Source organism: Acinonyx jubatus, chromosome D4 (genome assembly GCF_027475565.1).
Source record: "Acinonyx jubatus isolate Ajub_Pintada_27869175 chromosome D4, VMU_Ajub_asm_v1.0, whole genome shotgun sequence".
In the NCBI taxonomy this organism is placed as follows: Eukaryota; Metazoa; Chordata; class Mammalia; order Carnivora; family Felidae; genus Acinonyx; species Acinonyx jubatus.
In genome coordinates, this window is record NC_069391.1 from 4153778 (window position 1) to 4169025 (window position 15248).

The following is a 15248-nucleotide window of genomic DNA, read 5'->3' on the forward strand; positions in this document are numbered from 1 at the left end:
CTCTCTCCCTCTGCCTCTGTCCCTCCCCTCCCTGGCACTCTCTCTCTCTCAAAATCAATCCATTAAAAATAATAAAGGCAATTTCCTCAAAACCCCGCGGTGACTAAAATGCAGGGCTTTCTGACTTGGCGGTAAGGCGCCTTGATGATTACAGGGGGGTGAAAAGTGACCCCCCCCCCAAAGATACGTCCTCGTTCTAAGCCCCAGAACCCATGAATGTGACCTGTTTGGGGAAAGGAGCCTTTGCAGATGTAACTAGCTTTGGGATCTTAAGGCCAGATCACCCTGGACTATTTGGGGGAGCCCTAAACCCGGTGACACGTGTTGTTACTGGAGACAAAAGAGGAGAGACACAGACGCCCTGAGAAGAGGCCATGTGGTCACAGAGCAGAGACTGGAAGTTGCGGCCACAAGCCCAGGAGCGCCTGGGGCCACCAGAAGCTGGCAGAGGCTAGCACCCAGACCCTTCAGAGGGAATGGGGCCCCATGACACCTCGATTTCGGATTTCTGGGCTCCACCTTAGGAGAAAAGACGTTTCTGTTGTTTTAAGCCACCAGGCTTGTGGGGATTTGTTACAGGACACTGATCACCAAAGGTCCGTGCCCAGCCAAACCACACCTAGGAAAAGACTTGCTCATTCAAGCGTTGGCCTGTTTCCAAGTCGGGGGTGGGTCACAATCCAGCCACGCAGTACAGCAACAAGCACTTACTGAGCACCTACTATGTGCCAGGCCTGTGCTAGGCCCTGGGGATACAGCGATGAGCAGAGCCAGGCAGGGCCCAAAGTCCCCCGGGGCCCTCTCCCGCCCTCCTCTGCCCGCCAGAAGCAACGTGCACCGCATCGCTGTGTGTTGCTTTGTGTCCTGCTTCCTCTCTGTGTCCCAAACACCCCACGTGGTGCCGGCACCGCCTGGCGCTGTGTGAACACGCAGTACGGGACAGAAGTAGCAGATGGGACCTTTGAGGTCAAGTCCCGCTTTCCGGCCACGGGATCACGGGTACGTGTGTCCGCGGCTCAGTTTCCCCAACGGTAGAGAGCATGCTGCTACGAACGGGTCATGGTGAAGGTCACGTAAAGGGCGGTGCATAGAGCACCGGTCCCCATGCCTGGCCCCGGAGGAGCTAAGGAAACGGAAGCTGGTATTATTAATCGAACCTAATGCAGGCGCCCGGGTTTCTGGCTTGAATGGCTGCCTCCACCTGGTCCCCAAAGGGAAGAGAACCAAGTTGGCCCCTGGGCGCAACGTATTCAGGGACATGCTTCCTCTGAATTCTTCTTCCTTTCTATTTTAATTTTTAAAAATGTTTTATTTATTTTTAAGAGACAGAGACAGAGTGAGAGCAGGGGAGGGACACAGAGAGAGGGAGACACAGAATCCGAAGCAGCCTCCGGGCTCCGGGCTGTCAGCACAGAGCCCGATGCGGGGCTTGAACTCGTGAACCACGAGATCGTGACCTGAGCCGAAGCTGGACGCTTAACTGCCTGAAGCACCCAGGCGCCCCCACTCTGAATTCTTCTGCTTGGGGGTCCTGCACGGTGACGAGTCAGGCTTGAAGCCTGGCTCTCCCTGCCACACCAGGGATTGGTGGCTGGCTCCCAGCAGGGGCAAGCTCCTCTGTGCCCCATGTCACAGGGGCCACCGTGTCACGGAGGGGCAGGGCCAGCCGCAGCCCAGCAAGCCCTCCGACGGTGTCAAGACTGGGGCCGCGGAGGCCGGGCGCCGGGCCCACTCTCACGCGTTGCCCACCGATGCCGGCAGGCGCGGCCCGGCTCTGGAAAAATCAAAAGCGGGAGCCGTGAGCTGGGGAGGCCCCGAGGGGGAGCGGCCTGCGGCCTCGTTAGCGCTGACCCTGGCACCAAGCCGCTCCTGATGGATGGGGTTCGGGAGGGCCAGGCCCCAGGGGAGCGCGGCCCTATCCATTATGGGCCCATCAGCGCCTCCCTGAGCCCTCCCTGCTCCGAATGCCGGGAGCCTCGGGCCGGGAATAAATCTCTGTCTGGGCCGCAGGAGATCGGAGAGGGAAAAAAAGGCAAAGCATGAAAAATGTCTCATTCGCGGCTCCGGCAACAAAGCCGCCTTGGAGGGAGGAGTGAGAGGGAGTTTGGGGAGGTGGGAGAGGTTATAGCACGAGCAGACAGGCAAAGGTCCCAGAGAGGAAGGGGGAGAGGATGGGCCCTCCCCCACCACGTCCTCCCAGCCCCATCTCCCTGCCTGGGCCTGTCCTCCAGGTCAGGTGCACGGAAGCAGGCTGTCCCTGAGGAGGGGGGACCCTGGTCGGACACAGTTTGGGGTGTCCCAGGCTCCGGTCTGGCAGCCATCTGGGGTAGCCAACCCCTCCATCTAAGCGAAGCGTGAGGGTCCCAGAGTAAATCACCCGGACCCGAATCCCCGTGCCTCCAATTCCACCTGTGACCTCTTGCGAAAGGACATAACCTCTGCCTGCCTCAGTTTCCTCCTGGGTAAATGGAGGCGCTGGGCTGCAGTGAGGACATCCTGAGTTACTCTGTGGGGAGCCGGGTGCCCGGGAAGTGCTCGTCGACTTCTGCGGCCAGGGCTCGCTGGGACGCGGGCGGCCTCGTGGATGACGCTCAGGATAAGAAATGATCTCCTCACTCGGGGCCTGGCTCTGTCTGCTGGAATTGCGCAGGCCGTGGGGCAGGAGGCGTGGCTCAGATCCTGGCTCTGTCACCAACTGGCCGTGTGGCCTCGGGCAAGTGACCCTCCGAGCCTCAGTCTCCTCGTCTGTAAAGTGGGGATAATGGTCCCTGCTTGATGGAGTCGTAAGGATTTCGTGAGATGACCTGCCAGCCAGCCATTCAGCGAGGGCTCCGTGACGTCAGCCACCCGTACTGCTCTCCAAACACACACCGGGCCTCGTTTTGCTCTCTCAAGTCTCTGAGGAAAAAAGCCCCCCCGCTGTCCTCATTTTTCATCACCTTTGTACACGGTGGTTTCTGTCCCTCATCCCACCCACCATCCTGCCGCCTCTGGACACTTTCCTACTTGCGGACCTTCCCTGAATGTACGATGCCTCCCACTTTTTAACTTGATGGCACAAGCGTGACGTGAGCGGCAGAATAGAGTAGGAAGGTAGCCTCCCTTGTTCGGGACTTGCTACCTCTATTAATGAGGCCACGGGACATATTCACTCTTTGAGGCAGCGTGACCACAAACCTGAGCCATAACATCAACCACAGGGGAACACAGCAGAGTCTGTTAAATGACACAAGACTCTGGCTTTCCCATCCCCTCTCTGGTCTCAAGTGTGCTGTGAGTTCACTTTCAATGACTCTGCCTCAAAGCCTGCAAAGGCCCTGAACGGTAGTTTTCCTCAACAAGCACTTCCTGAGGACCTACTCTGCACCTGGCTTTGATGATGTAGCAGTGGACAAAACTGACATTGTCCCCCGCCTCCAGGAGCGGAGCGTCCGGGAGAGCAGAGAACTGGTGACTGCCGGCGCGGGGAGCAGGCCCGCGCACTGAGCCACGGAGCCCCTGGGTCGGTCGGCAGGAAGTGCATTTCAGGTTCAGTCTTGGGGCGGAGGTGGGGGGGGGAGGGTCTTTGCGAGACCCACATGCTCCCCCTTGTGGTCAGCCCCATTTCATTCAGCGGGGCTTTGGGCCACCCATAAATCTGGAGCAGGTCTCCCCACTGGGAACCTGTCTTGCCACCCCGGGACGGTCGTCTGGGAAGGGGCTTATTATCATTTTATAGGAGTTCGGGTGGGCGGCTTGGATTTTGGCCGTCAGCTCTGGGAGAAACAAAATAACCCGGAGTGATTGATGGGCCCATTGTAAATTTGTAAAATAAATCAGCTTGGCAGAGAGATTCAAAAAACCTGTCGGGCAGCAAACATTTTTTAACAGCCTGTAAAATTTCCTCCATCCTTCACATTTGTCAATGTCAGGCTGATGATGCATCTGATAGCTGGGCAAGCAGCAGCACAGACAGAGGGTGGGCTGGTACCATTTCCTACCTTTCTTGTGTTTCTCATTGCTCCATGGTCTAAACGCGCTCGGCACCAGGATTGGGGGGGGGGGGGGAGGGTCTAGACTAGCCTAATTGGCGGATGAGCCAAGTATCCTACGAAAGTCGCACGTTGCTGCCGGCTTCCCACTCAGATTCCAACGTGGCCACTCGCTCGTGCGTTCATTTGGCGAGGATTTCCCGAGGGTCCCTTCAGCAAGGGCACTGTGGTCAGCACCAGGGATACCGAGGTGAGCACAGCAGGCTTGGAGCATCTAGTCTATCAGGAAGTGGGGAGCCAGTAAAGGGGAAGGGCAAGGGGAAGGGGAGGGCGCATCAAAGGGGAAGCTCACCGTGTTCAGATTAACTTTAAGGCTTTAAGAAAAATCCAGGCAGGACGGCCGTACTCTCTCTGTATAGTGTACATACACATTCTGTCTCAGCCCCCCTCAAGTGCAGAAAAAAACTAAACGTATCACCTCCACCCTTGTGTTTGTGAGGCAAGCAGCTCACTGCCACGGTCACCGTCACGAGTGCAGCGCAGCCAGGGGCAGATCACTTCACCTCTCTGACCCTCTGTCTCTTCTTCTGCAAGACGGGCAGGTAGGAGTCCCAACGTGGCACTCACTGAGCTGTTCAGAGTTATTTAAGGACGGGGTGCATCGGAGGCGCTCAGCACAACGCCTGACACGTCGTTATAACAATAAAGCCTAGTTGCCATTATTGGTTCGGGGCATTACTGGCTCACGGGCTACCTACCCTTCATCTGGCGCGTGTCATACCCAGACACGCGGTGGCCGTTTGCTTACTGACTGAGTGATGGGTCCGCCCCCCCAATAGCAGCCTTGCCTTGTGTATGGCGTGAGCTCCCAGGCAGGACGGTGGGGGGCTCTGGGCGCCCAGAACCTTCCGGGAGCGCCAGCTGCTGCCCCGCTCTTGCTGCTTCCCCCCTCCCCGCCAGTCCCTGACTCATCATAATCGACAACGCTGGACCAATTAGGAGCAGTAACAATTAAGATGTGCCAAGGGCATGGGAGCATTTGCAAACACTTGTTAAAATGCATCAATAATTAAGTGCTTCCTTAATAGTTACATTTCTGGCCTCCAGACATATCTGTTTATGGACCCTGGGTCGCAGCATGCTTGGAGATTCGTGTTACGGCCCTACACGCGGGTAATAAGAATTTAAAATCCTTCCCTGACCTGAAGTCTGAGAGTTGACAGCGAAACAGCAGAGCGGTAAGGCACGGGCTGTCTCCAGCTGCCCGATCCTAGAGGTGCGGTCCTCAAAGCCGGCCAGCCGGACGGGGAACAAGTCCAGCTTGGCCACCGTGCAGCCAGCAGCGGGGCCTGCGCGCCCCCTTTCCTGGACCGTGAAGCAGATGTCAGGCGGAGGCATGATACCTGCCTCGTAGGACTGAGATTAGCATCAGCGATCACACACACAAAATGCCTGCCTCGTACACTCGGTGCAGAGCGGCTTCTGTTCGTGGTGGCCCCGACCTTCATCAGGGGACAGAGAGAGGCAGCAGTTAGCTGAGGGATCAGGACGACCAGTCGACACCAGCAGCTGCAAACTCAGTGCCCACCAGGACCAGACAGATGGCAAAGATGGGAGAAGCCAGGCTTGGGGCGGGGGGGGACATGTCCGAAAGGGGCACTGCCTCTCAGCTCCAGCCCCTGGTGCCTGAGCGCAGACCCTGGGTGCAGGGCGTCCAATCTTTCACTTTATTCACTGAGAGAGACAGAGAGAGAGAGAGAGAGTGGGAGACAGTGTGGGGGAGGGGCAGAGAGAGAGAGGGAAACAGAGAATCCGAAGCAGGCTCCAGGCTCCGAGCCATTAGCACCGACCCCGATGCGGGGCTCGATCTCACAAACCGCGAGATCATGACTGGAGTCGAAATCCAGAGTCAGACGCTTAACTGACTGAGCCACTCAGGCGCCCCTGGGCTTCTGGCTTTTTAGGTGAAGCGGGAAATCCAGGTTTTTGTTGTTGTTGTTGCTGTTGTTTTTATGAAATCTCCTGGCTTTTTGAATGTGGCACCTCATGGGGCGCCCGGGTGGCTCAGTCGGTCAAGTGTCCAACCTCGGCTCAGGACATGATCCCGTGGTGTGTGGGTTCAAGCCCCACATCGGGCTCTCTGTGGTCAGTGTGGAGCCCGCTTCAGATCCTCTGTCCCCCTCTCTCTCTGACCCACCCCAGCTGGTTCTCTCTCTCTCAAAAGTAAAATAAACATTAAAAAAAAAGTTTTGTTTTTTTAATAAACGTGGCAACTCATTCACAGTTTTCGTCACTGGATGGGCCAAACATCTCTGTGGGCTGACTTGGCCGTGGCTCCCCGCTCGTGACCGCATGGCCACACGGGCACCGTTTCCCCATCATGGCTTGGGGCCTCCACTTTCTTTTAGCCACACCAGCTCGTGGACTGAAATGCACCTTTCCAATTTAGTGACCATCTGTGACAAAGCAGTGTGAATTGGAAACCAAATCAGCCAAGTGGAAGGACGGACGGACTCCGTCATCCCGTCCATCGTGAAATACGTCAAAGGGTAAGAGATTTGACATCCGGGGGACAGGGAGAAGAGCTGGGGTCAGAGTTTTATCTCACACGGCGGTCACACGCTCGGGAGCGTCCCGAGCTTCGAGTGGCTTTTCTGTGTATTTTGTTATTATTATTTTTTAACATATCTGTAGTTGTGAGTAAACGGTACTCATTTGTTTATTTATTTATTGGACCAAATCGCCCCCAACAACTCCTCGGGTAGTCGTGTGTAATCAGATTTGTTTTCTACTTTTTTAAACATGCTTTTAAAGTAAAGAAATAAATACAATTGAGGCTTGTAAAAGGTGATCATTAGGAAAGGGGCCTCGGCCCCATAACTTTAAAGTAATAGCCCCATTACGGAGAGGGGCGATCGCGTCTTAACTGCTCCTTCTACTTACGTTGCGAGGTTGAGGGGTTCTGGACGCTCGCTGAGCAGCTCAGTAAAAGCCTTTCCGGCGGCCATTTAACCTCCATTTACGAAGAAATAAAGCAAAATTGATGCTGATTTGGGCCTGCTTTGGGGGATATTTTTGTTCCGTAAAAGCCCTTTTGCTTGCAATTTGCTGGGCCGCCCTGACACATGAGAGAGGGCTGCTGTTGATAAAGATAAAGCTTTATGGCCACGATATTTGCTGCTAACAGCAACCTAATGCAGCATTTTCATTTTTGTGCAATTAATGTTAACGTCTGCTACGAAAATTGTCATTAAATACCATTTTAAAATCCATTCAATTTGCATATGCAAAGCCCATTTACCATCACAGAGGATATAGCTGGCACTTCATCACGTCCTTACCCTCGCATTGTAGCCACTCGGTTTTATAGCAATTTAAGATTTTATATTGAAAGCCAGATGATAATGGATGTCCTTTCTGGGCCCAGCTGACTTCAGCTTTTCCATTGTACGTGGAACAACGCAGCCCCAGGACCGGGAACCGTGGGCATTTGCGCTGTACCTCAGTCCCAAGGAGGCAAGTGTGCGAGAAAGAGCACTGGACGGGGAGTCCACCCACCTGGCTCTAGATGTGACTCTTGTCTGGTCCCAACTTGCTGTGTGACCTTGCGAAAGGGTCTTGACCGCTCTGAACGTCTGCTTCCTTGTCTTATTCATTTTATTTCCTAGTTTTATAAAGTAAGCTCTATACCCAACGTAGGGCTCGAACTTAGGACCCCAAGATCCAGAGTCACAGGCTCCACCCACTGAACCAGCCAGGCGCCCCTGCTTTCTTCTTTTAAATCATGGCTTTGAACCAGGTGATGGCTAACGTCCTACGTCTTCTAAAATTTTGTTTTTAAGTATAAGCACTTCAGGTTGAGAACCCAGCTTAGGGAGGTCGGTTAATTTCTCCCTGCCTAAGCTGGGCCAGTAACCCCACGCACCTCCCCGCACAGGCCCTTCCAAGACAAGGAAAGGAAACCGACACAGAGGCCAAACATAACCTGAGAATCCCAGCTGGCCGCGTTACTGCTCTAACATCCCATTCACAGGTCAGGAAACAGAAGCCTTGGAGGGAAAACTGTTGGGGACCACGCTGGAACGAGAGCCCTAGGCTGACGGCTGCTCGCAGACACCATGCCGTCTTGGGGACACTGGTGACCGGCCCGGACTAGTCTAGCGGTCTGGCACACAGTGGGAGTCTCTGTCCCTCTGTACTCCAGGCGGCCTTGGGAAACCTTGCCTTGGAGGGACTGACTTTAGGGCATTATTATTATTTTTTTAATTTATTTTTTTTTAACGTTTATTAATTTCTGGGACAGAGAGAGACAGAGCATGAACGGGGGAGGGGCAGAGAGAGAGAGAGGGAGACACAGAATCCGAAACAGCCTCCAGGCTCTGAGCCATCAGCACGGAGCCCGACGCGGGGCTCGAACTCACGAACCGCGAGATCGTGACCTGAGCTGAAGTCGGACGCTTAACCGACTGAGCCACCCAGGCGCCCCTAGGGCATTATTTCAAAGGGGGGGGGAGGGGGGTGTGCCAATGACCGTTAAACTGGACCAGAAATGATTTTCCAATGTGTCTGTACGGTCACGTTCCACGTTTGGAGGGCTGGCGAATAGAAACGCATGTCCGGTGAGAGAGACGTGTACAGCTGAGACCATGGGAGGTGGGAGAGCTTTACTGCAGAGATGACGCTGAGCTGAACTCCGGAGAATGAGTAGGTTTTACTAGGTAGGGTGGCAAGAACAGGCGGGGGAAGGCATACAAAAGTATGGCAGCTCCCACTGCGGAAAACACGATGGCACGTCCTCGAAACTCTAAACTTGGAATCCCGCGTGACTCAGCAAGTACACCCATGGGTAGATACCCAAGAGAACTGAAAGCAGGGACGCACACGGGTATTTGCACACCCGTGTTCACGGCGGCACTATTCACGATAGCCAGAAGGTGGACACCGTCCGAATGCCCATCGACGGATAAACGGAGAAACGAAACATGGCATATCCACACAGTGGAATATCATTCGGCCCTGAAAAGGAAGGAGATTCGGACACCCGCTACAACGTGGATGAACCTCGAGGACATTACGGTAAGTGAAACAAGCCAGAAACAAAAGAGCAAATTTGGCACGATTCCACTTAGATGCGGTGTCTACAGAAGTCAACAATCATAGAGACGGAAAGCAGAATGGTGGTTACAAAGAGCTGAGGGAAGGGAGGAACAGAGAGGTACCAAATGGGGCCCGAGTTCCAGTCCGGGATGAAGAAAGGCTTCTGGAGATGCATGGTGCTGTGGGTTGCACAGCAGTGTGAATGTGCTTAAGGCCACTGAACTGTACATTTAAAAATGGCAAATCTGGGGGCGCCTGGGTGGCTCAGTCGGCTAAGCATCTGACTCGTGATTTCAGCTCAGGTCGTGCTCTCACGGTTTGTGAGTTCGAGCCCCACGTGAGGCCCCTCCCTGGAAGCGTGGTTCCTGCTTGGGATTCTCTCTCTCCCTCTCTCACTGCTCCCCCCCACCCCCTGCCACTCATACTCATTCTCTCTCTCTCTCAAAATAAATAAACAAAAACTTCAAAAAAAAACCCAGTAAATCTTACCACAATAGAAAATAATTAGAACAAATAAAAAATAAAGAAGGAACCATCGCCAATAATAGTAATAATAACAATAAAGTATGGTGGGAGAGCCAGAGGAAGTCACCTACCCAGGACACAGTGGGAGGAAGGTGGGAAAGAGGCTGGGGACAGACTGTCGATGGCACTGCCACATAGATGGACCAAGATATTGGCTTCTCGGTCACGGGCATCTGGCTGGGGCTTGGCGGCCCCAGGCCACCTGTTGCTAGCTACAGGCACTTCTGTTTATTGGCACAGTGCGAGGCACAAACACCAGTGATTTTTTTTTGTGCTGTGACACATCATGGGTTAGGAAGCCCTGGTGCATTGAACATCTGCCGTTTCGCCTACTGTTGTGTTCTGTTCTCCTTCCGGGGTCAGAGCCTTGATGTCTACATCCTTTCCACCACCAGCCCCATGTGGATGGTGGAGGCTGAGCCCAAACACCTACCCCGCCCAAGAAGGGGCAGAGGATCAGGCCTGGCCAGTCAGGGCATCAGAATCTCCTGGTCTCCGCAATTGGTTCAGAGGCAGACATGTGACCCAGAACTGGCCAATCAGTGTGCTTCACAATCCCTGCTCACAGTGGCTGATTCAGGGATCGACAAGGCTCTAAAGTTGGACCAAGGAATCTTAATCTGAAGGCTGCCGTAGCTTCTGTGCCCTTCCCCCTGAGGATGGAACTGTTCCTGGTCATTTAGCTACACGAGGCAGAAGCTTGTCAGAGAACAAAGCCAAGATTGGGAAGCACAGCCAAGACATGGCGAGACATACCCACTACTGATAACATCCCTTGGTGACCTAGATCCAGCTGTGCCTGAAGCTGTGCCCGAGCTTTTCAATCATGTAAGGCAATAAATTCCACTTAAAAAAATATCAAGCCGGTTTGAGTTGAGATTTGATTACGTGCAACCACGTTCTACTTTTTAAAATTTATTTTTTTATTTTTTTAATGTTTATTTTTTTGAGAGAGAGAGAGAGACAGAGACAGAGCATGAGCGGCGGAGGGGCAGAGAGGGGCAGAGACAGGCAGAGACACAGAATCCGAAGCAGGTTCCAGGCTCCGAGCTGTCAGCACAGAGCCCGACGCGGGGCTCGAACTCACCGACCGTGAGATCACGACCTGAGCAGACGTCGGATGCTTAACCGACTGAGCTCCCCAGGTGCCCCACTACTTTTTTCCCCCCTAACGTTTACTTATTTATTTTGAGAGAGACACAGATTGAGAGAGAGAATCCCGAGCCGCCTCCTCTATGTGCACGGAGCCCGATGCAGGGCTCTAATTCATGATGGGGAGATCGTGACCCGAGCCGAAATCAAGACTTGGACGCTTAACCGACCGAGCCACCCAGGCGCCCCCGCATTCTACTTTTAGAGAATGTCTCGCATCCCAGAGTTGGAACGTGGGTTGCATGTTTGCGGCTGCCCCAATCTCCGTGACCAAGGTTTGTGAGCTACACCGATCGCCCAGGCCTGGAGCGCTCCCCCCACCCCCCTTCCTGGCGTCAAAGGCCATGCCGCACACGGTTCCCCAGTTCAGTCACCTCTGAGTGCCCTCCGGCCCCCCGGTGAGGGATCGAGCCTGGTGTCCCGGCCACGTACCGTGCCACGACCCCAAACGTCATGTTTGGAGGGAGGGAGGGCATTTCCTTCTTGACGTGCCGGTCATCCTGGTCACTGATGCGGATGTCGTTGAGCTGGCGGTAGAGGAAATTCTCCTGAGCAGTCACCAGGCCGGCTTTCACCGCCCCGCGATTCATGGCAATGTAGTTCCGGGTCAGCTCGTGGGGGCACGTGGGCTGCTGCCTAAACACATTCCAGTGTCCAAGGGCTGAGGGCAGGGAGGGACGGAACGGTGGTGCGGCGGTCAGGCCGCGGCACCTGACCGAGAAGAAACTGGGGCGTGTGTGCCTCCCATTAACCCGGGGCCTGCTGTGTGACAGCCCTGTGTGGCCTTCTGGAAAGGGAGGGGTCAGGATTCCCGGAGGTTCCGGAGGGCACCAGAGCATCCTTTGCCAAGCCGGGTTCGCCTGGCCTTCACCTCCTTGGGGCCATCAGAGGGTTGGTCCTGAGCCCATTCTGTGCTCGAAGCTCAAACGGGGCAGGGCACCAGGTTCCACCCTGGCTGGGGCTCATGCTGTTTCCCTGACACCTTAGACCCGGACCCTGCCTGGACCTCCCCGTCTCGGCCAAGCCCAGACTGCGGGGCAGGCCCCGGGACTCTCTGGCTCTTTCCCTGGACCGCGGCCAGCCGCCTAGGTTGAGAGCTCATGCCCCCGCCCCCCCCCCCCCCCCGCGGGGCTCCAAAGTACGCCTGCTCACCTTCGGGGACCCCTCCATCCAGCCCGCGGACGTAGAGCCCGTAATTGAAATCAATTCCAGGCAGAGTGTAACTTCTTTCTCGGGGCTTCCCAAGTTCAGCCTGTGTGGGGACAGAGAGAAAGCCAAGGTGAGGAGCGAAATCGCAGACCAACCGCATCACGACAAGTTCAGCCACAGGAGTCAATCAGATGCTCACTTGGCCGCAGGCCCCGTGGGTGACCTTCAGGGCCACTAGGGTAAGGATGACAGAGCCCTCCGCCGTCACCTCCGGCGTGAGGTGAGCGCTGGGGGCACTGGGCATCGAGACACAACCGGGAAAGCCTGCCCGGTGTGCTGGTGATAGGGGACAAGTGAGCAGGGTCAGGAGGACCCCCGAGGCCTTGAAAGAGGAGGTGCGTTTGTGTGAGGGGAGGGGCGCGCAGCAGTCCCTGGGGGTCCAGCCTGGCCCTGCCAGCCCAGCGCTGAGTGGCCCAAGGGGACACACGGGAAGGCGTGGTTCACAGACGTTCACCTGGAGGCCCCTGTTCAAGGAGGGGCCATCTTTCCTACCTGACTCTTCATTCCTACCAAAGACGGCTTGTATCACCCTCACCGGAGCCCGTGAGGACGTCAATGCTCCTTGAGTCCTCGCCTGCAGGTGGGGATATGGTAACAAGGCCCACCATGACCTTCCCGGTGGCCAGCCAGCTCTCCTCACTCTCCGGGTGAACTCCTTGCCCCGCGAGAAGGGGGTCGTAGGAACAAAATCGGTCTATTACCAACCACGTGACTCCCCCATCCTATAGACAGGGAAGCGGACCCCGAGAGAGGTGCTCGTGACCCACGGCTCCTACGGGATGGGCTGGGTTTCACAGGCTGGAGTGTTTGGCCTCCGGCCGGAGCTCTTAACCATTAGATTACACGGCCCCCTCTCGGGGCGCCTAGGTGGCTCAGTTGGTTAAGCATCTGCCTTCGGCTCAGGTCATGATCTCACAGGTCATGAGTTCGAGCCCTGCATCAGGATCTCTGCTGTCAGCACGGAGCCCGCTTCGGATCCTCTGCCCCCCTCTCTCTCCGTTCCTCCCCTGCTCGTGCTCTCTGTCAAAAATAAATAAGCTTAAAAAAAAAAAAGATTACACGGCCTCTCTTTCAAGTAGCAGCTGCCTGAGGTCAGAAGTCCTGGCCTGTAAGGCCCTTAGAACATTCAGTGAGCCCGTGCTGAGTTCGGACTGTGTTCCAGATACGATATTTGGTTGTCCCTGTGCTTCTCTCAGGCAGGACCCATCACTATCCCCATTTCTCAGCTGAGGCAGCTGAGGCACTGAGAGGTCAAACAGTTTTGCCCAAGTCCCCACGGCAGGAAGTGGCCAATTTGGGATTCGAACCCAAGCTGTCTGTCTCCAGCCCACACCCAGATCCACCAGTTAAACGAATATCAACGAGCCAGTCTGGCTTTTATTGCCTTCCTTTTCCTGGTGGCTCAGAGCAGGTGCTCTCAATAAATGCCTGAGATTAAAAGCCTCTTCCTCGGGGCGCCTGGGTGGCGCAGTCGGTTAAGCGTCCGACTTCAGCCAGGTCACGATCTCGCGGTCCGTGAGTTCGAGCCCCGCGTCAGGCTCTGGGCTGATGGCTCAGAGCCTGGAGCCTGTTTCCGATTCTGTGTCTCCCTCTCTCTCTGCCCCTCCCCCGTTCATGCTCTCTCTCTCTCTGTCCCAAAAATAAGTAAACGTTGAAAAAAAAAATTAAAAAAAAAAAAAGCCTCTTCCTCTGGGAAGCCCTCCCAGGTTGCCTTCAGTCCGGACAACTTTCTTTGTTATATGGCATCTCAGGGCCCTGAGCTCTACCTACAGGGCACTTACAAACTTGCACAGTGGTACCTCGATGGCACCGATGGGCCTCGCCAACATGACGCTCAGGGAAAGAATCAGTCACACAGGACCACATACTGCACAATTCCATTTACGTGAAATGTCTCAAATAGCAATTTTGAGGAGGAAAAGTGGAGTAAATGGTTGCTTACGGCCGGGAGGGGTGATGGCTACGAGGTGTCCTAAAATGGACTGCGGTGACAATTGCACAAGTCTGTGAACGGGCTGAAAGCCGTTGCACCGTAGGCTTTATTTGGGTGAATTGCATGGTATGTGAATTATGTCTCAGGAAAGCCATTAGAATTACACAGCAGTGTAATCAAGTCGTTAATTGCACGGCCATCAGTTCGATGTCGGTCTCCCCCTGGTGGAAAGTCTCTCCGTCTTTATTTTAAGGTTAATTTTTTTTTAGTTTTTTTTTTTTTTAATAGACCTTAGTTTTTAAAGCAATTTTATGTCCACAGCAAAACTGAGCCGAAGGTGCCAAGATTGCGCCTCTGCCCCTCCCCGACCCCCCTTCTCCTCACTCCTCTTTTTCCCTGTGCCCAGCATGGCAGAGATACTAGTAAATAGGGGTGAATGAATGAGGGAAGGAAAGACGGAAGGAAGGAAATGCCTCCTTGGAGACTCTTCTCAGTTCTCGTCTGCACGAGGTTCTCCCTCTTCTTTCCCATCTCAAATCCCAGGTCCCACCTCCCTCGCGAGGGATGGAGTTCTGAGTTCCAGGCAAGAGCACGGGGGCCTCTGCTGGGCGGTTTGCTTTGAACTCCTTCCGCAAGACTCACTCCGAGCTGCAGACAAAGCTCTGGCTTCTCATTTGTTTATGAAAATGATCTGGCCTCTCTGGTGACTGCAGGGGAAGTTAATTAAAATGTGACTTCTCCAGGAGAGGCCTCCGCCTCCCTCAGGGCAAGTGCAGGTGGGCAGACTTCCAGCTGGCAAAGGAAAGACAGACAGACTCAGGAGCTGGCTGTTACTTGGGGGGTGGGGGGGAGCGGAGAAGCACGCAGGTGTCTGGGTCTCTGCGCTTTTTACCAAGGGTTGCCTGGGAGTCAACAATTGCCAAAGTACCTGGAAGCCTTAGGCTGCAAGAATCATTCAGATGGGAGTTTCACCCATTCTTTCACTCCACAAATATCTTGCAAGGACTCTGCACCAAGCCCTGTGTTGGGAGTTCTAAGCCGAACAAAGCAGAGACATAGCCTTTGCCCTTATGAAATGTATTGTTTTGGAAAAGGGATAATCAAACAAGTAACAATAGTCAAGTGCACCAGAGGGTTAGCTTGGGGGAGCACAGATTGCCTCTAGCTCTAAAAAATTTGAGTCCATAGACTGAGAGAAGATTTTTTGCAATGCAAGTATCTGACAAAGGGCTTTTACCCATCACATATAAAGAGCTGCTACAAATCAATAAGAAAAAAAAAAGGCAGACAATCCTATGGAAGGATGAGCAAGAGACCTGAACAGGCACTTCATTAAGAGGATGTCCAAGTGGCTAAGATCC

General features: G+C 54.5%; 1 protein-coding gene across 1 annotated transcript in view; it reads right to left on the reverse strand.

The window, feature by feature from the left end:
* CFAP77 (cilia and flagella associated protein 77) overlaps window positions 1-15248 on the reverse strand; it is a 131409-nt gene that overhangs the window by 46975 nt on the left and 69186 nt on the right. The window contains exons 2-3 of the mRNA XM_015083495.3: window positions 11898-11997; window positions 11178-11406 (exon numbers count right to left, since the gene is read on the reverse strand). Of these exons, the coding sequence (XP_014938981.3) occupies window positions 11178-11406; window positions 11898-11997 (329 nt within the window). The remainder of the gene's footprint in view (window positions 1-11177; window positions 11407-11897; window positions 11998-15248) is intronic.